Source organism: Lissotriton vulgaris, chromosome 9 (assembly GCF_964263255.1).
Source record: "Lissotriton vulgaris chromosome 9, aLisVul1.2, whole genome shotgun sequence".
NCBI lineage: Eukaryota > Metazoa > Chordata > Amphibia > Caudata > Salamandridae > Lissotriton > Lissotriton vulgaris.
In genome coordinates, this window is record NC_141697.1 from 593,611,399 (window position 1) to 593,639,326 (window position 27,928).

A 27,928-nucleotide genomic window follows, 5' to 3' on the forward strand; every position below is an offset into this window, starting at 1 on the left:
GACCGGAACTTGGCACCCCCCCTCCTCCGTCTGAAGGCAGACGTGCGACATTGGTCATCCCTGCCGCTCACGCTCCTGGGCCGCGCTGCCCTGTTTAAAATGATGGCGCTTCCGCGCCTCCTGTACATTTTGGAAAATACCCCAGATGTAATCCCGCCCTCCTACTTTCAAAGAATCACCGCAGTTGTCACCACCTTGCTATGGGGTGAGCGTCCTCCGAGAATAGCTCACCTCAAACTTAACCGCGGTTGGTACGATGGAGGGATAGCACTACCGAATGTGCAGCTATACTATTGGGCATCTCAACTCAAGGTACTCAACCAGTGGATCCATGCATCGCACAATGACCCGGCATATCTGGCTGACAGGGCCCAACTGGGAACGCAAAGTCTGTTGGCCCCCCTATATAACCCAAGCCTCCTCAAGGACCTGATTGGCCCTACTAAACACACAGTCACCTTATGGTACAAGGCGCTCACCAGGCTACAATGGAAGGGAATCATCACGAAGCTTACCCCGCTTTGGGATACCAAGAAACTGGGCTGCCTCAGGACCAGTAAGGGGTTCACCCAGTGGGATAATATAGGCATCTCTACGGTGGGGGATCTCTGGTCGTCCACAGGGGTGATTCCATTCGAGCAACTTCAACAGCAATATGCCCTAGGCCCCACTGAAACATACAGATACATCCAAATCAGACACGCTCTCCTGGCGGTGTTGGAACCAGGAACTACGGTCCCGGAGTCCTCACCCCTGGAAGACCGGCTTCTTACGGATTTTTTGCAATCACGGGCCACCTCGCTCACATACCGCAAACTGATGAATAATCTTCCAGACCCCCTACAGAAACTGCGAGAAAAGTGGGAGGACGAGTTGGGTGCTATGGATGAGACGGATTGGAATGCTGCTATGGCGTCTCCGAGAGAGGCTGGGGTATCGGCCAGGTTCAGGCTCATACAGTTAAAAGTGCTGCACAGAGTGTACTATACAAGGACTGTCGGAAGGTACCTCCTGACTATGGTTGCCCCCAACTTTTTGCCCTGTGTTTTAGCTGGTTTTTGACATAGTCGACCTGGGATCCTGCCAATCAGGACCCCAGGCCTACTGCTCTCTCTGTAAAATGGATTCCATGTACCCTAGGTGCATTTCCAATTGGTACTGGGCCACCCTATCAGACCCTGTAACTCAGGGCATGGGTGTACCCAGGGCTGCCAGGGGCTGCAGCATGTATTATGCCACCCCTGGCTGGCCTCCTAAATTTGACACAACTGGCTGCATGACAGCTGGGGCAAAGTCGTGTAATCACCCTTTGCTGTAGATATAGTATACCTATATCTAACCCTAAAATGGACACACAGATTCCTATCAGTCACTCCTATGGCAGGCCTTAACAATCCTGAAGGCAGAGTGCTTGGAATCGTGTGAGATGGTGCTCTGGCATGAGCTGAGCCTGTCTGCAGCTTGCGGAACCAAGTCCTAATAGCTGTTCCATGATATCGCATACCATATACTCTTAAGTGCATTATAATCCTCGCGGTTAAATGCTATCTTTGGTATTGCTTTATCAAAACATGACGAGTAAGGTGTCATACGAATTGGAATACTAACCCCTCGCCAATTCTGGCGACGGGGTTTACTAACCCCTCGCCAATTCTGGCGACGGGGTTAGCATTCCACCCTTCTAGAAGGACACGACATGTATGTAACTGTGAACCCCGGTTAAAGTTACCTAAAGCCTCAGCTCCACAAAATGGATGCTGCCACCACAGACACGAGTCTGACCTCCTGCTGCTGGGAGTCCTTCCAGCGAGGGAGGCTTGGACAAAGGGTTTCCTGTCCGGGGCGGTGCTAGCACCATCCCAGACATGGTTTTGTGTATCCTGGGTAGGCAGGGCTTTACAGGAAGGTGACTGCTGAGTGGCACCCCGGTGCTCACTACGCATAGGCCGGTCAGAACCAGTTCCAGGGGCACACCAGCCCCTGGCCTGGGGAAAGTCCGGCATGGCAGAGGGGTGTAACCACCCCCCTCCTAGCCCCCCCCATAGGCAGGACCTAGTCACCGGGTCAGCCCCCTTTTTTAGTATAAAGATGGGAGCGGGCCCCCTGTTCAAATTAGATCATCTTTGGAATCAAGACACGACTTTCTTCGAAAGGACTTCAAGATTTCTTCTTCAAGATTCTCCCTTGTGGCTAAGGAGTAGTCACCCTGCATCAAGCGGGCACCATCCTAAGAACACTGCGGTCTGCTGCAAGTCCTTCTTCACGAATCCGACGACCCAGCTCGACGAGACCCGGCTTCCCTGGCACCTCTGACCTCTACAGCAAAGCTGAGAACTGTGAGTGCGACGAGACCTCGAGGGACCGACGATCGCCAAGACTGCACGACTTCTTTGCAACAAGCCCACCGTGTGCTCCACTGGTGAGTGCTTTGGGGTCCGAGAAGCCCCAACCCTGAGCAGCTCCAGCACCGAAGATCAGCCCTCCAGCATCTCCACGATCTGCGTGGGGCCCTTCTGCTTTTGCGTGCTCACCGCGCTGTGTGGCTACTAGCCGGCTGGCTTGTGGCCTTCTACACGACGCCCGACGACATCACTGCTGCTCGTCTGGTTGCTCCAGACTGGCCCTTGCTTCCTTCTTCAAGAGAGGCACCCCGGACCCTCCTGGTCCACTCCAGACGCCATTTTGAGTCCACCGAGTGGGCTTGAATTTGCCAAGGCTTTGTTGCCCAATCCTGGGTCCAGCGACGCCGACAGCTTCTATCTTCATGGGACAGCTCGCTCCTCCATCCTGGTCGCCGAGATCTGCGAGCACAGCGTCACCCACTCACCTAGTCGAGGTGACTACCATCCGGTGACCTCCTGGTGCCACCTGACTACTGGCTAGTAGTCTCGAACTTGGTCCCCTCTGCTTTCAGGTGTCATCTTCCTTCGATCCAGGCTTGGATCCATCGAACTTTCTTCACTGGTCGCCTGCCAGCAACTTCTTTCTTCCAGGCTCCTGGTCCGTCTACGAGGATTCCCGACGTCTTTTGAGACCTATGCAGCTGCAGCCCCTGGGCTAGGTAACTTCGGCATTTCGGTGCCCCAGCATAGCCTCACTATCCAAGGGTCAGAATCCACTTTCGTTTTCCTCCTACCAGGTCGGGTTCGCCCGAGAACACTAACTTTGTCATTACTAGCTACCATAGACTTTGTCCCGCATCCCGCGTGAGAGTGCACACTCTGCACCCGAGTCCCCTGGGTCTCCTAGAAGTAATCTGAAGATTCTATAGTCAAGATCTAGCGATTCCAAAGCCTATTAGTACTGTACTTACCTGCTAGTAATTTCGCATTCCACTTTCAGAGTATATGGTTTTCCGTGCCCCTCGGGCATTTGTATATACTGTGCTAACTTAAGTATTTTCGTAAGAGTTTTGTTTGTGCTTAGTACCCTGTCCTCATAAAGAGTACAGGGCTGTTGTGATTCTTAATAAATATCTTGTTTATTTTCATAACACTTGTGTGGTGGCCTTTCACTTGGTGTTCAAGGGGTATATGTGTGGTAAACAGCTAGCTTAACACGCCCTCTCGAGTCTTTAGCCTTAGACTGCTCGTATCCACGCTACTAGGATAGCTGGTCTATAAGGTTGACTTACAACCAATCATCAATAAGGGTTGCTGGACTGATACATAGCGTTCACTAGAATAGTGAACACTGCATATCAGGCCACCTTCTCACAAGGACCACCTTACACAAAATGCACAGGGCTGATTCCCCTCACTGTCTCAGGGGATGTGGGGAGGACGGCACATTGTTACACACGCTGTGGGGTTGCCCTCTCATCGCCGGATATTGGCAACAGGTCATGCGCACAATCTCGCAGGCCCTTGATACCTCCCTCACACCAGAGCCACGCCTTTGTCTCCTGAATATATGGGAGGGCACTGATCTTAACCTCCGACAACAGCAGTGGGTTACAATTAGCACAATGGTGGCAAAGCGCGATGTGGCGCAGAGATGGGGGGTGGCGGAGTTACCTACTTTGGCGTTGTGGTGCAAGACCATGGACAAATTGATGCTAACTGAAAGAACTGTGTATAAACTCAGAGCGAACCCAAAGAAATGGAATAAGGTATGGGAGGCATGAAATAGATACAGAGGGGACCTGTGCAACCCGCTGCAGGAGGATGAAGTCGAGGACTCAGATGATGAGGAGGAAATGATTGATTAACCTGTAGGATGCCATGGGGTGGGATTAGAATTGTAATCTTGTCGTTGAGAATTCGGCTCACGCTGTGCTTGGGGGTGAAGGGGGATGGCCTGGGGTTGGGGGTCGGCGTGTTCTACTAGCAACTCTTTTTCCATATTGCTTTATGTCTATTCACTACAAATGAGCCACTACGTTTGGTTTGGTTTTTATTTTCATAAAAAGGAACAAAACAAAAATGAACTTTAAAAGTAAAACTTCATGGCTCCGAAAACTGCATCCTGAAGATTTGCCATATCATCCTCATCATGTGCTGCCGGACCGGAGGGTTGTCGGCTGAATAGCTGTGTAAAAGTGTGTGATGTTCTCTTGTCTCGCACCATGCTTACTGTATAAATGTACTGCTGTTACTTGGATGATGACTGTCAATAAAAGTTTTACACCAAAAAAAAAAAAAAAAAAAAAATTACTTCCTGTACCAACTATCAAACGTATGCCTCTGCTGCAGAATGCACTGTCAGATGGTGGTGGGAGAGGGCTTACTTTACCCTGTAGAATTGATGCAAACCATGTTTCGACCAATTAGTACAAACTCTAAAGGGATGGCAGATTAACAGAATGCACTTATGGTTACGAGTACGAGAAATATATGACTATTTCATTGTTGACAAGTTTCTTACTATTTTCCCCTTTAAAAAAAAAAAAGTGAAGCAAACGGTTTTCACAGGCGGCCAACTTGAGATAAAGAGCCACTGCACTGTAGATTAGGGAGCCAAAAAGTTCCTTCAGACCCAGAATGGAGCACCACGATAGCTGAACTCTAAGATTCTCTACTTTTTTTGTTATTCTATAAGAAAAGGTCTAACGCACAAGTTACTTACCTTCGGTAATGATATATCTGTAAGAAACAGTAGTGATATATTCCTTACCTTAGAATTACCCCAGGCGTCATACTGGATCTGGAAAGTTTTTTTTATCAGCAGTACCCCTGCGCGGCTGTAGGTGTTGTCATGCGGCTCTGCGTGCGTTGTTGCCGCCGGAATGATGTCGCTGGAGCTACTTGGACGCGCCCACGTGCGCAGACGTCAGTTTTGTACACGACTTTCCGCAGGACCGCAGAGACATTTAAGAAACTGACCACTAGTGCCATGAAACTAGGGCCCTGAAAGGGATAACTTTAACCCTAGAAATCAGTTCGCAGAACGGGGAGGATGGGTGGGGCGGTGTTGGAAAACGAGGCAGCATCTGTGAGGCCTGCACAAATAACAGGACTACATTTGTCCTTCACTGGGAACCAAACACCCAATTGTAGCACCTGACTCTCAGAGGGTAGCGTTGCAGAGCAGTCTGAGGCTTACTCAGAGGTGGTGGTGTGGGCTAGTAATCGCCATTTGCAGGTGCGCAGAAATAAAACTTAATAATTGATTGTCCAGTCTGTACTTTGCTTTATAAAGTTAAGTACATTTATTGAACACACACACTACTCCATACAATGCACCAATTTACAAATATACATAAGCTGTTGGAATTACTTTGTGACATTGCATAACAGCGAAAAACCAAAGGAAATGATGGATGGAGCGTTGACAATACAAGCACTATCCCCCAGTCAACTGATCTGGGTTTAATCCATCACCGTTCTTTAGCCCACTCTGCCACCCCGGTTCAGACATGGCCGTATGCAAATCAGTCTGACCCTGTGCCTCATGGGAACAGTCCAGCCCAAACTGCCAAGCCATGCCTTCCCTGGACCGGAAACAAGCTACCGAGGACCGGTTTCCAGCATTCCAGCAGTCTTCAGCCCGGCTTGCTTGAATCCAGTGGCAAAGTGAGCAAGGGACTCACGTCTGAGCATACCCTGCCAACTTATAGCGAACAAAGAAAAACCAAAGGAAATGATGGACGGAGCGTTGACAATACAAGCACTCACCCCCAGTCAACTGATCTGGGTTTAATCCATCACCATTCTTTAGCCCACTCTGCCACCCCAGTTCAGACATGGCCATATGCAAATCAGTCTGACCCTGTGCCTCATGGGAACTCTTAACACTCTTGTTATTCATATCTGTATCAGGTCGCTTTTGAATTTGATAACTTTACTTATTTATTTTTTTACTCCAATGATAATGCTCTCACTCAGACACAGAAGCTCATAATCACCTGTGATTGGCCGATACCCGATCACATGATCGGAACTCTAACCAATCACGCTACTTGACACAAAGAAACTTCTGTGAATGTTTCCAATATCTGCCGCGATAAGCCGCCAATCCAGGCTGCTTTGCGTCAGACGCGTGTTCACCCACGGTACGAATCAGACCAGAAGAGACGCCTTGCGTCTATGGAGTAAGTTTTATAGCACTTATATTAGTTTTTTCCTCTTCATAACTCAATACACTAGAGCAGTGGACTAAACATTTAACTCTTTAGTTTTTGATTAGCGATTTGACAAGCTGTTCATAACAAAACAACATGTGAGTGAGAACGACATTTTTACACCTTGTACACTTGGGTTGAGGACCATGGTTCTGTCATGAATTTTCACTTTTAAACAACACAAAGGGCATGCGTATAATTAAGTATGTTATATGATTTACAGACTTTTGAATAGAATATTTTTGTCTTGCTTCTAGCTTTTGTCCCAGATGAAGGGCGATTCAGCCCGAAATGCATTGGACTGAAAAAACATGTTGTGATTGAATGTAACGAATTATGCAAATGAAAAAAAGGGAATGAAATACGAACTTATGATTATAAATAAGACTATTTCTACATAAAAATTTCTGATGAACTTTTATTCACATTAATGGATTTGGATTTTTCCTACCATACACGAGTTGAGCGCCAGGGGATAGTTCTGCACCAAGACACTCAGCCTGCAAAGGCAGTGTGTGTGTGTGTAAGGGTACAGGGCCCAGGGCCCGTAAGGGTGGCACAACAAGTGCTGCAGCCCTTAGGAGTCTTCTCTGGTCACAATGCCCTGGGTACCTAGGGTACCAGGGTACCATTTACTAGGGGCTGATATGTGGCCAGAGATGCCAATTGGGTTTCGTATTCAACACAGTTTTAGGGAAGGAACACACTGATTGGCAGAAGCCCAGGGCACACTCAGACAAAGCACATCAGCAATTCAGCAAAAAGTGGGGGCATACCATGCAAGAAAGATGGCACTTTCTCACAGCTGCAACATACATAGGCTGTCTTTCAAATTAGAGCGAGATTTTATCTCCATTTATAGTGTTCTGCTATTCTGAATGTAGTTAGAACAGGTCAATATGCAAGAATATTAATGAAACTGACATGGTGGAGTAGCAGCAATTCCCTCCAAAGTTGTCACATGTGAGAAACTACTCTCTATCAGTTGACTCAAACAAACCAAGACCAAAAAAGGACTGTTAAGGGTTTGCACTCGCTATAAAGGCTGGGAAGGAGCCAATGGTGACCGGTGGATAAGTAGAGGGTTGGTTGATTCGCCATTCCCATCAGCAGAATCGATTTTGAATGCAATGAAGCAAAGAATTTGGTGGATCATTCAGCCCTAAAAATGACCGAGTCAACCTTCGTTTTGATGATGATCAACCTTTCCTTCATGCTGCGTTAGGTGCAACATTGTCATTAGCATACATAAAATAGGCAGTATTGTAGGATTCAAGGATTTAGGCCAAGGGAATTGTTGGAAAGGTCAGAGGATAAACCCCTTAAATCAGTGTGCAGGTTATTCTGTATGTTTTGGTAAAGAATAAGCAGATTATGGTCTGGTTAGTTATATTATTTAGCATCTTCAACTCGCTCCACGGAAAGAACTCAAAATGAAATTTGCTGATTAGACCGTGTGAGCCCAAGTGAAAAGAGTAGACCTAGTACCTATGCCATTGTCAAGGAGTGAATGATCACTCAAGAGACAGAAGGTTCTTTAAAAGAGCACTCTGCTTTCTGTTTTAGTTCCTCTCATACCTTCCTAACACTGTGCAACACACTGTTTTGGTTCACTGCATTCACCTAAATCAGTTTCCTGCCCGGTAATGGGAATATGTATGGCGCATCCTCTTGAGAATTGTTATATAGAAACACTGAGGGAAACCTGACCAGCATGACTTTCTAACCCACAATTTAAACTCATTATGCAGCCCTGAGCAGGTCTCATGCACTAGAGGATATTTAACCTTCAAGGAAAACCGCACCAACCAGGGGGGACGCATATAATAAGGAAAATAACAAGGTTTATGTCTTGGAAGAGGCCAGAAACTGAGTAATTTGTGCAATTGTTTACTGATTTGTAGCTCTTCCTTCAGTAATATGTTTTGTTACCTGTCTACTTTGGATCTCTTTTCAGACCCCTGCAACCCGCCATTGACACCATTACTTACTGTGACAGCTTTCGCAGGTCAGTCCCTTCTGGAATCCAGCCCCGTTAAGACCTGGCTTTGAGCCTGCCGATATGATCTGATTTGGGTTGGGTTTTGTGCTGGTAGGTGAAAAAGAAAACTCTAGTAGTTAGGTTGGAATGCAGGGCCAGGGGTTACAAGCTTCTCATGTACAAAAGCTAATGGTACCATCTCCCACGTCCCTCTACAAAAGGCCAACAAATGCATCTGGCAACACAAGTCACCAGATTAAGCCTGCAACCTTTCCACCCAGTTTTCAGCAGTAAGGCTAAAATAAAAAAAAACTTCACAATTGATAGTCCACAACTGTAGGTTCGTTCATGGACGGTGAAACGTTCAGTATCACACATATAGTTAGGTCTGTTAAGAAATCTAGTAAATTACAGTCTTGCAAAATGGCGGAAACTTGCCATAATCTTAAGAGAATAGAGTTAAAATGTAAGCAGGAAATCACATTGAAAGTTACAGCAGAAGAACAAGAACTTAAAAAAATATATATTTAATCCAACTTCAGGGCTGGGCTCTTGGTGAGGGAAGGTGCAGATGTAAGGGTTTGTTTTGTGCACACAATCAAGAGGCCCAAGAAACGCGACTGTTAAATGATGGCGCTTCCAAATGAATTAAATAAACCCATACAAATTTTCAGACCACAGACTAAGTTGAGGTCTCATGGGAGGGGTGCTCGCCTACAATGCTTTGAGGGAACAGATTATGACAATCTTTACATTACAGAATCAAACAAGTCACAATTAAAATCAAAGGTGGGGAGAGTGAGGATACATATACAGGCCTTGAAAAATCCACTAGCAATTTCGAGTGAGATTTTAGCAGGTCGAGCTATTTTTTTTAGCATTTACTCAACTGTTCAAGCGAGTTAATTTAAACTGGAAGCAACAGGTGTTTTGTTCATTCAGAAAGTAAATGAGCAATAAAGACGCCTTTAAATATCTGTTGTCTTGACATTTGCTGTCTGTTCAAGGACTGGAGTCAAATGTCAGTTTGTCTTTATACTAATTGTTGCTTATCGGTTCATGGAAAATGTGTTTCTTTTCTTTCTCTTATAGTTAGTGCTTTCTGTCAAGTGAGTTATTTAACAATAATCGTGAAACTAAAAAAAGCTGTAAACTGTCAGGTTTTATTCTAATGCCCAAGTTACGACTTATGTTACGATATATCTGTAAGAGACATTAGTTAGTGATGGATTCCTTACCTTCGAATATCCCCAGGCGTCAGACTGGATCCAGAAAGTTTTTGCTTAGCAGTACCTCTGTGTCTGTAGGTGGCGCTCTGCGGCTCCGCGTCCATTACTGGCGTCGTCAGTGCCGAGATGACGTGACGGATGGGACTTGGGCGCCACCCATGCGCGCTGGCATCAGTTCTGTACACTACTTTCCGCATCCAGGAAAACAGAGCCTTGCAAGCTACTGACCAGTGGTGCAGAAAACTAGGGCCCTAAAAGGGATGACCTTAACCCTAGTAATCAGTTTGCAGAACGGGGAGGGGCGGTAAGAAATCTATCACTAATGTCTCTTACAGATATATCGTTAAACAAGTAGTAACTTGTGCATCTGAAAGAGACATGTTAGTGATAGATTCCTTACCTTAGAATAGATACCCCAGCAATACCAACCCAGGTGGAGGGTTTGGGAACAAAATTACACCAGGAAGTCACAGAGAACAGAACGGCCAAAGAAGCGGTCTCTTCGGACTTGACTGTCAAGGCAGTAATGCTTTGTAAACATGTGCAGCGAGGCCCACGTAGCTGCCTGACAAATGTCCTGCAAGTGAACGCCGCGTCCCAAGGCAGTAGTGGCTGCAGTTGCCCTGGTCGAATGGGCTCGCAGACCCACAGGAGGCTCCTTCTTTGCAGGGAGTAACATGCTTTGATGCACAAAACAACCCACCGAGAGATGGTCCATTTGTGCACGGCTCGACCTTTTTCGGCCCCCACGTAGCCAACAAAGAGCTGATCATCCACCCGGAACTGCTGTGTACGCTGCAGATAGAATGCGAGCGCGCGTTTTGGATCCAGACGGTGGATCCTCTCCTCTTCCCTGGAAGCATGCGGAGGCGGAAAGAAGGTGGGCAAGATGATGGTACCTTGGGCAAGAAAGAAGGACGGGTCCTTAGAACCACCTTGTACGGATGAATTGAAAGGGAAGGAGGTTTAGAAGAAAGAGCCTGGAGCTCACTCACTCTTCTGGCAGAGGTGATAGCCACCAGGAGAGCCGTCTATAAAGTGAGAAGACGTAGGGGACAGTTATGAAGGGGCTCAAAGGGAGCGCACATCAAATAAGTCAAAACAAGATTCAAGTCCCACTGAGGCATTATGAAGGGCATGGGAGGAAACGTTTGTATATGCCTATGAGAAACTGTTAACAACCGGGGACTTAAAAAGAGAAGGCTGATCAGGAAGCCGTAGAAAGGCAGAGATGCCAGAAAGATAACCTTTGAGAGTGCCCAGAGCAAAGCCCTGCTGGGACAAGGAAAGTAGGAATAGAAGTACCTCAGAAAGAGGGGCAGAAAGTGGATCCACAGCCTTTGCTGTGCACCATGCCACAAATTTGTTCCACCTGCAGGCGCATACCGTCTTAGTGGAGAGACGCCTGGCTGCCAGAATGACACCACAGACTTCAGGAGGAAGATCGAAAGCTGTCAACTGTCGCCGCTCAATCTCCACGCAAGGAGGTGGAGGCTGGACAGGTTCAGGTGGAGGATCGTCCCCTGCTGGTGCGACAGGAGATCCTCCCGAAGAGGCAGACGGACCACGGAATCTATGCTCATACTGAGTAGCTCGGGATACCATACTCTACGAGCCCAGTCCGGAGCCGCAAGGATGACTTGGGCCCGGTCGCGCCTGATCTTCAGCACTCTGGGCAGAAGTGGTACAGGCGGAAAGGCGTACAACAGACCGCAGCTCCACTCGTGACGAAAAGCATCTCCGAGTGAGTGCCACCTTGGAAATTCCAAAGCGCAGAACCGATGAAATTGCGCATTCTCTTTGGTGGCGAATAGATCTAACGAGGGCTCTCCCACTGCAGAAAGAGACCTTGCACCACGTCAGAGTTCAGACGCCATTTGTGATCCATCAATGTACCGACGGAAGGAATGCATTCAGCTCAAGTCGGATCGCCCGCAGCTCCAGAAGGTTGATATGGAGCCGGGACTCTCAGGCTCCGGAGAAGCCGCAGGGGCAGAACCCCTGCCCCCCTCGTCCGCCTCCGAGGAACGACGGGGGGACGTCTGAGAGCGAACACGCTTCTTTGACTTCTATTTGTAGCGACGCTTACCGGAATCCGAAGGCGAAGACCTGGAGCCCGAGGAGCGACGGCTCCGGTCCCGTGAGCGGTCCCAGGACCAGCCCCTAGACCGGAAGTGGTTGCGTGACGAATGCTGGACCTCCAGCAATTTCCTACGCTGCTCCTGCAAGGCCTTGGGGGCTATGGCTCGGCAGTCCCAGGAGTCGTGATCGGTCTCCAGGCAGTAGAGGCAAACATCGTGGGGGTCCACTTGACCTATTAGCGTGGATTTGGAAAGACCCTACTCCGACCTGTATTACTTTGTTCGAATTCTATGACTATGTATTTCACCTGAATTATTGTTGCTACTAACTATCTATGCACACATTTAAATCGCTGTTCGAACTATATGACTATGTATCTCACCTGTATTATTGATGCTACTGACTATCTATGCACACATTTAACTGTTATATTTGTATTATTGATGTGCTGTACTACTTATGTGTAACCCCACTCTTGCTGGCATTCCCAGCCGTGTAAAGCGCTCTGATATCTGCAAAGATCCTGTTCGCGCTATATAAAACTTTCAAAATAAATAAATAAACATATTACGGCGACAGGCCCCACAAGACTTAAAGCCGGGCATCCCTACTTCGTGCACCAGGAGAAAAACTGAGGGAGACAAAAGTCTCTAAATAACAGTCAAAAAGTGGCTGAGGTACGTGCTCAATCCGGATCTGCGCTTACTGGCGCGGAAAAAGAAAACTGACGTCAGCGCGCATGGGTGGCGCCTAAGTACCCTCCGTGACGTCATCTCTGCACTGACGACGCCAGTAACGGACGCGGAGCCGCAGGACGCCACCTACTGACGCGCAAGGGTACTGCTAAGCAAAAACTTTCAGGATCCAGTCTGACTCCTGGGGTAATCTAAGATAAGGAATCTATCACTAAAGTGTCTTTCAGATAGGACATTTAAAGAGCTTGTAAATGAATAGTACAATTATTTCAAAATATATTAGGAATTATGAAAGAACTTTTTTTTTAATTCAGAAGTGTGATACAAACAATGTTTACATAGGAGCAAAACAAATCACAACATTTAACTTGGTGATGTGTAATTGACAAATATTTGCAAAAACTCGATTTCCAGACATTGTACTTTATATAGTTTTAAAACCACATGTCAGTGGGAAATTCTGTGGGTATTTCAATGTAAAATCTGCTGATTGCAAATGACAGTGTGCTGCAACTTTATGCTTTAGTTATGTTTTTATTAAAAGCTTCAGTTTTTAAACATGAGTTCAGAAACATTCCTGCGCTGATGACAATGCAGCTAATGAACTGAGGCAAACTCAGCAGTCATGTGTATCCTATATTTGCATAGATTTGTATTATATATGAAGCAAAAGTTTAGTCTATGAAACTAAGCAAGAGTTTTCTGTAAAGCAGACATGCGGAACTTGCGTATTTGATTGTGCTCTCATGTGTGATCAAGAAGAAAATGGCGTCTCAGTGAATTAAAATACTTGCCCAGGATCACACAATTTGAAACCAGTTTACGGGTCAAGAGCATTATAATTAGGTCGAGTAGATTATTCATGTCACTCGACCTGCAGATCTAGTAAAAAGTTTAGGATTTTAAGGCCTGCATATAGACATATCTAAAATGACCCTATAACAACTTAAGAAAATGCCTGCTACAACGCATAGTCTACAGACACACAACTACTTGCTAGACTAAACAAAGACAGCAAGGGTGCATACAGCTCAACCGGGCAGCCACTGCCAGTTAACAGCTGGAATGCCCTAAAGAAGTAGTTAATAGACCCAAGCCTGCTTTAAGACCAAAACATCTCTACTGGGCATGCAAAGCCATTACATTACATACACTATCAATGAAGATGTAGGTAGGAATAACAAGGGCCATAACAGGTTGAATTCATAGTGGAGGAGATGGTTGAGGTATATGAGGGAGCAAATCAAATATTAATTGTATGGATAGAAACTGGGTGGGATCGACCCAAAACCAGGAAATACTCACTAGGTTGGAATGTAAACCTGCTTCAATTTGCTGTCTGCTTCAGCTGCCTTCAACCGTTTCTGCAAAATAAAAAAACAATTACTAACGAATCTGTTACCCTCCGCTTTTCCATATCCCAGACTGACAATGTTTTAAGCAGGTAACCTTTTTTATAGGTCTACAGTGTATTCAGCACTCACAATAGCCAGACAACACGTCACTCATTGCAATTAACAATATGTGCACACGGCACTATAGTGTGCTCTGTAAGACCCCCAGCAGAAATGCAGCTGTTAGAAGACACAAGGCCCAATTCACAAAAGGTGGAAGGAACCAGCAATCACAATGGAGCCTCACTTAAAGAGAATGCTCACATATGGAAATGGGTAACATGTAGCAAAAAAAAAAAAAAGAGAAACAAGAATATCCCCGCTAGACTACCTGCTAATACCACAAATAAGAGCAGCTTCAATTGCACTGGACACACAGGAGGGTGCGGTCACTCACTTGTTGGATGTAGCGGTCTGTAGTTTTCCACATGTAGTAGAACTGTACAATGCTGGCTAGAGACTTCCAAGGGAGCTGGTAAGGCAAGAAAACTGCAATCAGACACTCATTCAAGACCACCGTATCCATTAAAATTGTGAACCTGGTAAATCAGCCCACTTACATATTTAGGGACATCCAGAGCATGTGACAGTGAAAAATCTAAACACCAAAGCACATACAGTATGACTCTTTTTACACAACCAAACATCCCAAGCCCACTGGCTTAGCCTTAGCAGCGAGTCTGTCACTCTTTACAATGATAAAAATATGCAGACACCAAGCAGATAAGAGTAGCCGGTTGGCGACATACAAGAAGAGACTAAAGGATACAGCATTCCAGATTTATCACTCAAAATAAAGAAATGGTCTCTTGCAGTAATCCAGTTTTTACATCTTGATAACTAGTACAGATGTGGTGTGAGGAAATGGGGTGTATTATATGGTATGGTTGTGTGATCTCACCATGTAATACACTTACCAATCCTTTTAGGACCAGTAGGTTTTCTTTGTTAAAACCCTTAGCTCACCCTCATTAGCTGTGGCTCAGAGCACCAAGTCTTATACAAAGGAACAAGAGTAAAGCATTTAAACAGCACCAAAATGACTGAAAAAGTCAAAGTCAAAGTCAAATGATTTATATAGCGCGCTACATACCCAGAGGGTCTCAAGGCGCTTGAAGAAAGGTGGGGAATTACTTGTCGAATATCCAAGTTTTAAGTTGTTTTCTGAATGCTAGGTGGTTCTGGGTGAGGCGAAGGTGAGTGGGAAGTGAGTTCCAGGTTTTAGCTGCCAGGTAGGAGAAGGATCTACCTCCACTGGGGGTATCAGAGGTTTAGATTTTAGAAGGTGCTGTAAATACACACTTTTTACTCAACCGCATACAGACATTAGGAACGCCACCAAATTTGTCACTTAGAACTTTTTTGGAGAAAAAAACTTTGGCTAGTTTTATTGCGGCCGGGTTGAGTTACTTCAGATGACCAACGTCGACAGGGCACCATTCGGAGGGACCAGCAAGATCCTAGGAAACAGCAACCTTAAGTCAATTCCAGGGGCTTTTATCCTTTGCTGCAGGTTCCTATGGAAGTGGTCCTGATATGGATTCAGGATGCTGGAGATGCTCAAGGATGCTGTGGATGTCATTAATGGGGGTCGTCTTGTGGCAACTAATCTTTCCACAGAGGGTGTGAAGCAGTCCTGGCCACGAGGTCGACTTCCCTCTAGGTCCACTTGGTCCTAATAGACGTCCAGTCGCCCGGCATCGCAGTCACAGCCAAATCATTCCCTAGGCCATAAGTTGTCTTCTGCCTACCCAAGCTGCATTCCAACAGCTCTACTGGGCCCAGCGGACTTCAGTACAACTTATATCATCAAGTCCTGGTCTTTGATGTGGCACTATAGCGGTTTGCAGCAGTGTGAAGACCGTGAGCTAACAACTCACCCCAGCAGGCTTCTTCAGCTGTTGTGGCTCTGCCCTGTGCTGCAAACAGGTGGTCAGCCAATTGACTCTTGGGGGTCTCTTGCTTCGGCTGGGCTCCAGAGACTAGTGCTACACATGCAGACAGCATGCACAGTCACTTACCCATTGCTAGCAAACAGGGTCTGCAGGTGCAGCCTCTCTCTGCCGTTGCAGCCTCTTTTTACTGGTTCCTCCGTGCAGCAGGGCTGTCTTCTTTCCAGTCCAGTCGAGATCAGAGTTCGGGGTGCCACAAATGCTAAGAAAATGCCCTCAGGGTAAGATGTTGTTGGTAGCCAATAGGCTACCATGTTCCCTCCGTCCTGATGACCAGTTTCTGTGCAGTGTGGCATCTGGCTATCCCAGGATGCACCATTATTCCTACTTCTAACAGGATAGAACCCTTTTCTTGGCGTCCAGAGCTCCCTAGCCCAATACAGATGTGTGGCATCAAGGGGGTTACACGCCCCTAAAAAACTGGTTTAGCAACTTGTTTCCCCTTCCCTGTGCCAGCTTGTCTACCTAGACAATGGAGCAGCCTCTCTCCCAAGTGTTACCCTTTATCCCTTGAAAGGCGGCTTCTCCTTTGAAGCTCGCCTTTGGGACAACACCCATGTGGCTTCAAGCAAGAGGGAGGCAATAACTCTCTCCAGTGCAGGCTTCTATTGTCTGCTTTCATGGGAGTTGTTAGCACGTCTCCCCAGTAGGGCAGAAAGCTGTCTCTTGAACATGCTCCTTGTGCAATCAAAAAGGGGATAAAGACGAAAGGTAACAACATGGAAATGTGGTTAGAGATTTAGGCAGTCCAAAGCAAGAACCTTAATACAACATTTCTGACATGTGCAATTATGCTGCTAAATGGGTGTATTTGGGGTCCATGTCCCCACTTGAATATTATGTACTTTACCGCATATGTTTTGTTAGTGCACCCATTAACTGTCATTAGCTGTTAGTATTCGGGATGAATACAAGCTGAAGTGGAATTTCATCTGCTTAGGGTATTTCCCCATACTTTTTTACATTGAGCTGTGGAATTTTTCAATTTCTCCTGTAGGCTAAGGTTCTTGATGAAATCTGAGCCAATTCCTTCATTCAAAACTGCATTCCCCTTATTCAGTGCAGGGCTTGCAATAGTGAAACAGGCCTGAAAAGGTCAAGCCACCAGGCTGACACTGGAAGAATCAAAATATTTAATAACACATTAAGGTAACTAACGTAAAGTGTAGGGTGAGAGGTTCTCTTAATAGCCTTGTAAAAATGCATCATATGGCCCTGAGCTTTTTTGTCTGACCTGCCCCCCCCCCCCCCCTTCCCTCTAGGGTACATGACAACCTGCATACCAATGAAAGCACTCCATTTTAAAAGCAGATTCTGTACCACAGAACTCTTGCAATGTTTGCCCCACCCAACCAGAGTGAAGGTAGCCAACTCCGTTCACACACCAGGCTTCGAGGTGTGTGTAGTCCCTAGAAGCATAGTCCAGGTGTACATGCCTTTTACCTGCTCCATTGTACACCAGACTGCCAACAGCATCTTCTCTGTAAAGGTACACCAAGTCCCTTCTAATTAGGGGTCCATGCATAATCTTAAATGAGAACATCTGTGTCTGGTGCCTGTGACGTGTGAGGGGAGCAGAGAGAACGAGCTGGGGCATCTCTGTATGCATGTGTGGTATACTTGATATTCTGATAAGGAAACCAAATGCCCATAAGCAAACGTCCTCCACCAGGATCCTACAGGATGGATTGGCAAATTTTGCAACGGAACAGGCTAATTTTGGGGCCCACAATGTGCAGCATTCTTGCATCAAGTAGAATGTATCACAAAAACAAAGGCTCTAAAAACATCGGTGCTAAAAAAACTCTACTAGATTAAAGTCTGTGACCTGGGACAGTCTCCAGCAGCATGGCATCTCTGAGCAGGATTATATCTACCTGCCAGAGAAAGCACAGATTTCAACTTGAAAAGTTGTGCTCTCTGGCACCAGGCATCCATCAGCTACGGAGCTTCCATGATTCATAAAGAAAAATATCGGCCATTTGTTGGTTTTGCTTTTCTAGCACAGTCAGGAACTGTGAGGTGAAAAACTGTGTAATTGTAAGGACACTTTTTAACATGGATCTAAGCCTTCTGTTTGCCTAATAATTGTTCTGAAATAATGTAAGAAATCAAATACTTTTTGATCAATTTCTTCATCCGTTAGTTGTATCAGGTTTATTAGAAAGGGAAAAAATACCTGATTTCCCCATATTTTTACCAGCCTGGACTTAAAAATACAGGCCAGTCAGGGAAAAACAGGCAGATGGCAAGTCTAAGGGTCCACAAATGAAAAGGAGCAGCAGACAAGAGTGTGGTGGTAAGGAAGGTACGGACAGGTTGAGGGGAGAGCACCAAAATAAAGGGGCAATGGCATTAAAGAACATGGGAAAAGGGCACAAGAGTAACATGGCAACAGGGGAGGGGGTACTAGTGGGAGGGGCACTGGAAACAGGGGAGAGGGTATAGGAAGTCCAGAGCTAGTGGTATGGGTAAAAGCAGGTCCTAGGCTAATGGCAGGGAGACATGAGGGGTGCACAGGAGGCACAAGTAGACAAAGTGGTGGGAGGGCACTGGAGTAAAGGGTCAGGAGGATCGGGGGCGGCATGGAGACACAGAGGAAGAAGGCACAGGGCTACAAGATGGGAGGGATCTAGAGGAGGAACTGGGCTACAGGGAGATTCAGAGGCTTGGGGACTAGGGCCACCGGAGAAAGGTAGCAGCGCAGGAGGCGAGGCAGAGTGAAATGGTGTACCGAAGTGCCCTATTTTTGCATGGTTGCCCCCACTTTTTGCTAAACTGCTTTGACTTAGTGTGCCCTAAGTTCATGGCAAACAAGTACTCCGCGCCTATGTTCTTTCCCTAAACTTCATTGAAAACAAAACCCAATTGGCACTCTTTGGCCACTGATCAGTCCCTTGTAAATGGTACCAAGGGCACTGAGGCCAGAGAAGGCCTCTAAGGGCTGTAGCACTTATTGAGCCACCCTTAGAGGCCTTGGAAGTACACGTACGCACACACACACACGTACACACAGCATGCTGCGTGTTTTGATGCAGAACAAAGTGAAGAGTCGACATGGCTGTGTGCCATGCCACTGCCCTGCCATAGGTTAGCCATCCCTCTAGCTGGGTGCACTAGACCAGTGGCGAAGGTACAGGTGCATGACCCCTGTAACCCTACAGTGTTTAGACCAATTCTTAGACCTTGTAAGTGCAGTAATGCCATTAAGTGTATATCATACTGGGAGTTTGTCATTACAAACTCCACAGCACCATAATGACTTTACTGAAAACTGAGAAGTTTGGTATCAAACTTCTCAGTATATTAAACCCACAGATGCCAGTGCAGGATCGAATGAAAAATGCACACAGAGGGCATCTTAGATATGCCCCCTGAAAAACAACCTAACACTAGTGTCCAGGCTGAGTGGCTGCTCGCCAGCTGCCACCACCAGACATGTTTCTGGACCCCTGGGTCGAGAGCCTGCTGCTCTGGGGGGGTCTGAAACAATGCACATCCTGGGACGGGGTGCCAAGCCTCCTCCCCCAGGGTGGGCAGGTTCCACGAAGGGGAAGCTTCAAAGGCTTGCCGCCTTTGTGAGCTTCCCAAGGCCTTTTGCTGCTTCCAGAAACTGGCCCCCACCAGTTCTGAGCCCCACTTTTTGGGGGGGGGAATCGGCAGGAAAACCAAGTGAGGAAGGGAGGTGTGCAACATATTTGCCAACCCCACCCATCAGGTGGGGGAGGCGAGGTGAAGCACAACTCTCAGTCCCCGCCATCTTGCAGATGGGGGGAACCCAGTCAACCAGAGTGAGGCATATGCCCCCTCCCACTGGAAGGTGGCGCAATAGGGGGTATACCCACCGCAAGGAAGGGGCTCATTGATCCCAAACTTTACATACCTGTAACACCCCTAAATGTAGTATTTAGGGGCACCCCTGAACCATGCCTCCTCAGACAAGAACCGACTAAGAAGAAAAAGGACCGAAGAAGCAGTGCCAAAGCTAAGAAGAGGAAGACACTCACTGACTTGGCCCCAGCCCTACCGGCCTGTCTCCACTTCAAACCTGGAGAAGCGAAATCCCGGTATGTCCTGTAGCCAACCCCGAGGACCAGCCCTGCCTTCCACAGAAAAGACACTGTCTCCTGTGAGCACCGAATTTGCTCACTCACAGACTCTGGCTCCAGCCAAATCTGCGAGTCTGCACCACTCTGCACCTTACGCCCACGGCCCGAGTTAGAGTGGCCCAACACCACGAGGTCTCCCCAGCGATCCTGACCTGAGATCTGGTGAGCTCAGATCTGCCTCGAATCTCACGGCGAAGCCTGCAGCCTCTTTCTGGAGGATTTCCCCCGACCGGATCTGGTAAGGAAAACCTGATGCCAAAAGACACCCCAGTACCAGAAGTCCTGCGGCCTTGGGTAGGCCAACCAACTATGTCCCAGCATCCCCACTTACCTCTCCAACCGGTGGTCATCTCCAGAAGATCTTCATCCAGCCTGCAGTCTTTGTTGAAACCAGAGAATCCCCATTGAAATCAACAGGGCACCCAACATCAAACCGCACCCTGCACTTAGCCGCCCCTGCAGGTGTACTGTGGGTGCTAAAACGCATCCCCCTTTGCCCTGAGCTAAACCCCATGAGGTTTACTCCCACAACTTTGTGGTCTGCTCATGAGCAGCCACCAACCGGAGGCCCCTTACCGCCCATTAGATAACTTTGGGCCTCAACACGCTGCACCCGGCCGCCCTAGTGCCGCTGAGGGAGTTTTTAGTGTGCATCCTTGACCCTGGTTCTAACCCCAGAATACCAACTCCCACAACAAAGTACTTACCTGTTAACTGATAACTTAATTTCTCTCCACTGGAATACATTGACTGTTTTCCCTCGAAAAATGTTCTGTGTGGAGTTGATTTTGTATTGAACTTCGAACAAACTGCAAATAACAAAAAATTGCTTGCTCACCTTTTCTCTAGGCAATGTCCCAGTGTGATATCTAGGTGTATCACACTGAGTAGAAAAAGTAATCTGAAAAACAATTCAAAGTAATTTCCACTGTATTGAAAGCATTTACAAACCTGTAACAAAGTCATTTTCATTCAGCTAGCTTGTATTGTCCAACCTGCCTTGAAAATTATCAAATACACTTACTTGTGCCAGGCTTGCTTGGTTGTAGGAAATATATACAACTAAATATTTTTATACAAATCAAAGGGGTCGGAGTTTAGTCTTGGAGTGTGTAACATCATTTGCTGATTGAGTACAACGAATGCTTAACACTACTCTCTGATAAAGGCGTACTGCTCGCCCACACTATCACAAATAAAGAGTAAGGTGCTCTACTTTTACCTCTGCCTACCTTTTGGGTTCCACAGGACTCTGTGCATACTATACCTCATTTTGGTATAGTATAAACAGAGCCAGTTTCCTACACATGGAACACCAGGAGAGAGAATAATGAACACTTCCCCTGCTTGATGGTCATTCTCTGATTACTGGACCTGAGGCAGAGTAATTTTCATTAAAGGGAGGTGGTGGCATTTAAATTTTACAGGACATTTGTAAAAATCCCTTTTGTCTTTTAATTGAATATGGATGTTGCCAATTTTTGGCAGAGCAAAAATATTGGGTGTTGTAAGGGGAATCCTCTTTGGGCGGTCAGCTCCATTTTTTCAGTGTTTTTGGATTCACTAGCTGGTAATCTTTAACCCCAACTCTGGGACACTACTATCCAGTGCCCAATGAATTTGCTGTGATCCCAAAAACATGCTGAAATAGGGTTAAAACCTGACTGACATTTAACTATAAGGCCATAGAATATGGTACAGAAAAACAAACATGGCATAGAAAGTTAAATGCCACTTGTGTATTGCAGCACTTATTGTGCAATCCAAAAAGTGGCAGTGAACACATTAAGCTAAGCTTGTTGCAGTTACACTTTTCTCCCTAAGTGAGATGGGTATGCCCAGACATGGGTCCCTTGCTCACTGTGCGACTAGATTCAAGATAGCCTGTCTGATGATGGGTGACATACCCTGAAACCGATCCCAGGATGCTTGTTTCCCGTCCAGGGAGGACCTGGCTTGGCAGTTCGGTCTGGACTGTTCCCATGAGGCATAGGGTCAAGATTGATTTGCATATGGCTGGGTCCAAATTGGGGTGGCGTAGTGGGCTAAAGAACGACAGATTTTACCCAGACCTCTTGACTGGGGGAGAATGTTTGAATCATTCAGCATTCCGTCCATCATTTTTTGCCGTGACATTTATTATTAAGAGTGGATCATGTGACATTAGAAATGGCTTGATCCCCACCCATCCGTAATTAAGCTCAGAACAACCCTGTCACTAGTCATGCTGTAACTGGTACTTAAGAAAACATTGAAGTAAAGATTATATACTTACTATAACTTCTGATATGAACCTACTTTATATAGAATAAAATCCAATCTAACTGTTAAAGACAGATTTTTATAAAATATAACGGAAATGTAACTATTAGAAAGGTAACTTTTAGAAAGTTTTCTTTTCCTTGTCTGAAGATGTTGTAAGCAAAATTTGCATTAGCTCTCAGCAACTGTACAGCATGGACTTTGCTTTATGTAAGTGTGGACGAGATTTGAACATTGCTTCCAGAGCAGGGACAGTGGCCAGGTAAGGTGGAAGAGTTTTCTTCCACTGGCAGGAAGGTCAGTTGCGGTGGGCTCAGGAACTTCATTTAACTTAAAACCAGCATGTCCTGTCACAAACAAATTTTAGTTGACACTTGGAAAGCACTAGCTTTTGTCCCCAAAGGCAGGCTGGCAGCAAGCACTGTGGGAGGAAACTAACATCAGAAATGTTTTTGAGGGACCACTGAGAAGGGACTGCTCATTACCCTGGCCACACCTGAGTGGGTGGGCAGGATGTGCAAAATGGGAAAAGGATTTTCCCATTTCGGATTTTGAGATGGAGGGGCATTGTGGGATAGCTTGACTTAGGGTGAACAGGAACTGCCAAAAATGTAGGAAGGGTGCCCCTGGGGCACTAGAACTCAATAGGGAGAGCCCAGGAGTCATCCTCACATACTAGCATTTATTAGGGAGTCCCCCAGGTGTCTTCACAGCCCACTAGCTGGTGCCAGGCATAAATGGGACACCCAAGGCACCTCCTGAGAGCACTTACTGGAACTGCAGAAGATCAGAAGAGGAATTAACCTGCTGTCTGTGACCTGAGAGGAGCCCTGAAGAACTGTACCTGCTTCCTGTTGTACTCATGGCAAAGTGGGACTGAAGGGTCATTTGGGAAACCTCCCTGTGTGGCTATAGGGACACAACAGTTGTAAGAGGCCTTTTCTTGGACCTGCCCAGCTGACCAGTGGCAACTGAACCTTGCTGCAGGGCTCTGCCTGACAACCTGAGAGTCTCTGAGAGCCCTCCCCAGAGGCCTTAGAAGTGTATGTCTGATTGTTTGGGCAACAAAGAAAAAGGTTTGTAAACTTGAAAACATTTTCTACAGAGTTTAGGAAGACCTGTGGGAATACGTTTCAGACTGTAAATTCCACAGTCGTTGACTAAATTTCAGTTCTGTTCCGCTGAAGGCTTCCAACACCTCTGAAAAACCAGGTCAGTCTCATGCTGCATTGGGACTTACAACATTTTCAGCAAGAAAGCTCTAAAGCCTCAGCGGGACCAACCTGCTTCATGTATCTGGAATTCGGTTGCACATCGGCTACTACAAATTTCAGAGAAAGGTAAGATTTTTCTTCTAAAAAAAATTACAAAGTTTATTTCTGAAGCGGGAATTAGTAAGTCAAAAAGTTTCTGACATTCCATGGGGCCAATCCACTTGCTGCAACTGACCAGGGCTTCATCACGTCGTACCTAGGTACCGAGCTACTGCTTCCACAGACTAACACTGGCACTTTTTGTGGAGCTATTTTTACGTAGATCTTTAAAAATGTATCTCTATGCTCCACCTCATTGTATTTTTGTTATTTTTTCATAAAGTTTTTCCTCTTCATTTAAATTGGTTGTGGAATTATGTTCTGTTTAATGTGACTTTCTACAGTGTGTACACTTGTTAAATATTGTACACATTGCCTAAGACTCAAGCCTGACTCTATTGTGTCAAGTTGCATGGGATTGAGCACATGTTTATTTTATTTAATGTGTGGGTTATCTAGAAGGTGGTGGCCTTATCCTTTGCGGTAGACAGTTGTACACCTCAAGTATTAATGCATACCCTAAACTGTGACTAACATGTAGAGGAAAGTGAAGTGCCATTAGGGAAAAGTAGCTTTCTGATTGAAATGAACACCATAAGGTCCTGCTGGAGGTTGCCTGCACAAACTAACTTAAACAGCACCATTTGGAAGCTGTTAAGTAAATCTGGCATGGTCATATCCATTTCACTGTTCCTCAGAAGGATACAAGAGTCTGCAAAACAGCAGGCAGCTGTGTGCATCAGTGACAGTGATCTGGTCCCTGTGCTTTACTGCTCTCTTAGTCACCACAGGTTCGTAATTTTTAATAGCCAGTCGTGAACAACTGCACATCAAAAAAAGTTTTTAAAAAATTGGGATAAATGGGAATCAAAAGAAATACATTCTGTAAATTCAGGGAAGTTCATAAGGAATTATAGCACTTCCTGCAGGCTGTCCATTCAAAATTGCCTTTTTATGACCTTGTTTTTATCAGTTTTGGAAACCATTTATGTAGTGTTCATAAACATTGCACATGGGGTACTTTCAATAATTCTCAGGACATAGCACAACATATTTGAGTTATACTATCCAACAATCTGTGATGTTCTCCCTCTTTTGAAAATAGCTACTAGATGTTCTTTTTACTTAGCACTGGGTGGTGGTAATGGCAGTTAATTCAGGAGAACGTTTGCTGGCTCCTGCATTCTTGATTAAGTAACTTCAGTGCTACAAGAGAGGGTTCTAAAGTATGATGTTTTGTACTGTGTATGCAGAGTCCAAAATCCTTTTGGTGGATAAGGAGGATGGTAGTCACTAATGCATTGCCAAACACAAGACTGGCTGAATAGAATACATATCCTAGACTGCAAGCTATCCAATGTCGAAAGTGCAAAAGGTTCGGGTTTTACCATTCAAAAAAAGGCATATCAATGCACTAGCTAAAGATGAGCAGCAACAAATTAGACTACACCTAGAAATCTAATTCTCATCTCGCATGAAGACTTCAGATCAGCTGTACTAGCTTTCTTACTATCAAGACTATTACAACAGGTACTCGATGTCAGGAATCCTTAAAATTCTAGACTTGTTCAGAACTGCTGTAAATGCGACAGTGTGACTAACAACTGGCACCCATTAATCTCATCACAACGCTCCTAACCCAAACAATAATTTGCAATGCAATAGGCCTCGTATTTGCGCAAGTTTAAGCTATTAGCATTGTAAAGGATAATGCCTTTTATTTATGTGTTTACAATACCTGCAAGCAGTGGATAAACACCGCTTGCAGGTTTTGTAGACACAAATAAAAGTACTGTAATTTAAAATGCCAATAGCTCAAACTCTCACAAATGCAAGACCTTTGTTGCACCGGCGCTTTAGCTTTCAACATCGCAAGCTAAAACATGGGAGGTGTGATTGCTTTTAAAGTAAGGAAATAGAGAAAAACTTTTTTTTCTATTTCTTTACTTTTGAAGCAATCGCGCCGCCCGCACTTTAGCCTAAGATGATGAAAGCTAAAATGCTGGTATAGCGACTGTTACAAAAGTAAACAAATAGAAAAAAAATGGTGACTGAATAGCCTGTCTGGAGCAAACCTCAGCATGGGCAGGAGTGCTGTGCAGGAAAACTCAGTGCATGACTTCACTGAGAAGACTCGATCCATTCAGAATTAATTGATGTACTAACAAGGACTACGAGACCAGATAAGAACATTGTGCCATAATATCACACAAGGTACCAAGTCCGGTTTACCCGAGAATGTTTCAAATCAGCAAGGATTTCTGTGATCAAGCAGAGGCGTGAGGGTGTTGTCAGAAAGGACTAGTAGAACGTCCTTGGTAAGGAGCAGAATAATATATTCCTTAGTTAATTAAAATCTAATAGCTGGCTCGTTCTGAGACCAGAAATGCCCTGAAAGAAGCACAAAACTTGCTAGAATAATCAACTATATCCTTCCACTAAAACCCTTCAGGAGAAATACAACTGAAACTCCCTGTGCAGTTTTATAAGGGTACTGACGTTTACAAACTCTACGTAAGGGCTTTTCCACAGCTACACTTTTTAAAGCCATGCCAAGATAATGTGAAATGTCTGAAAGAGGCAGTTTAAGGAATGAAGGTTTGTGCCCCAAGGTAATTTACTGGAATGTCAAAGTTGTCAACTGGTGGCCACACCTGCAAAAATTGAAGACTTAAAGCCTGTCTGAGTCCAGACACCAACAGCCTGGATCACTAAGACTTGTTTGCATGAGCAGGCGGTTGCAAAAGCAAATTTGAAGAGAGGACTTAAAAATGATCAGCCATGAAAGAGACCGGTGCCCGACACCCCTCCAGAGCCACCCCTCGTGACTCTCCCTCTTGCACATCAATAAAGCACAAGCTCTGCTGGGGTATGGCTGCCTGGCATGCAGGCATTCACAAGCGTGTTTCACATGTACGAATGCAGTTTGTAGCACAACAATCCTGATATACTGGTTTTTCCAGTGCAAGAACAAAGTAACAAAAATAATGGCTCTCTATGCAATGATGATTTTTTTTTTTGCAAGTCAGGCCTGCATTCCAAGAAAGAATTCCTGTAAGACAAAAAGATGGTAGCACAAGGTGAGTTTTACTCTCAGGGTAAAAAGGAAGGCTCCCTGTGTATATTTTAAAGAGCTGGTAACAATAATACTTAGACAACTGCTGTGTCAAACCAACATTGTAAATGATAATGCCTTTTATTTATGGGTTTACAAAACCTGCAAGCGGTGCGTAAACACCACTTGCAGGTTTTGGAAACACAAATAAAATGCATTGTCATTTACAATGCATAAAGCTGAAACTCTTGCAAATGCGAGACCTTTGTGGCACCCATGCTTTAGATTTCAACATCGTAAAGCTAACGCGCAGGTGCCGCGATTGCTTCAAAACTAAAGAAAGAAAAAATCTTTTATTTCTCTTTCATTCATTTTGAAGCAATTGCGGCATCCGCACCTTAGCTTACGATGTTGAAAGCTAAAGCGCGGGTGCCTCGATTGTAACTAAAGTAAACAAATAAAATGGCAGCTGCACGCTTTTTTCTCTATTTACTTTGGTTACAATGTTGCTACCCGCGCTTTAGCTTTGAACATGTTAAGCTAAAGCAGAGGGTGTCGCGATTGCTTCAAAAGTAAACAAATTAGATAAAAAGTGTGCACTTTTTTCTATTTACTTTTAAAGCAATAGCAGCAACGCGCGTTAGCTGAAGTTCAAAGCTACAGCAGAGGTGCCTTAATTGTAAAAAAAATATGAAATAACCAGAAAAAAGAAAGGCATGTGAAGGAAGCTGGCTCTGTATATACTATACCAAAGTGGGGAATAGTGTGCAGAGTCCAGTGGAACCCAAAAGATAGGCAGAGGTAAAGTAGATAGCACATCACTCTCGGTTTGTGGTATTGTGGTCAAGCAGTAAAGCTTTACCAGAGGACAGTGTTAAGCATTTGTTGTACACTCCGTCAGCAAATCAATTCATACACTCAGACTGAACTTCAGACCAACTGTAATTTTATGAAACATTTTGTTATTTTATTTCCTAGAACGAAGCAAGCCTTGCACAGGCAAGTGATAAATACTTTGCAGTAAATATACAGTTGTAATACAGTTTGGATTGCAATTGTATATGCAATTTCTTTTGACTAACAGTATTGTTATTGAGAAATGCAATGCTTTGTAAATACAGAACACATACCTTGAATGGAACTTTTAGTAAAATTACAGGTAAGTTACTTTTGAGATTACTTTTCTTACACAGTGCAGTATGCCTGGACACTGCACTGGGACATTTCCTGTAAACAGGTAAGAAAAAGCATTTTTGTTAGTACAATTTTAAAGAATTTCTTTAGGTTTTCCAAC

The 27,928-nt window shown here is 45.4% G+C and overlaps 1 protein-coding gene across 2 annotated transcripts in view; it reads right to left on the minus strand.

Annotated features, from left to right (window-relative positions):
- MTA2 (metastasis associated 1 family member 2) overlaps positions 1-27,928 on the minus strand; it is a 355,080-nt gene that overhangs the window by 192,696 nt on the left and 134,456 nt on the right. For both annotated transcript variants that reach the window (XM_086938190.1, XM_086938191.1), the window contains exons 10-12: positions 14,341-14,415; positions 13,855-13,913; positions 8,554-8,651 (exon numbers count right to left, since the gene is read on the minus strand). In XM_086938190.1, the coding sequence (XP_086794316.1) occupies positions 8,554-8,651; positions 13,855-13,913; positions 14,341-14,415 (232 nt within the window). The remainder of the gene's footprint in view (positions 1-8,553; positions 8,652-13,854; positions 13,914-14,340; positions 14,416-27,928) is intronic.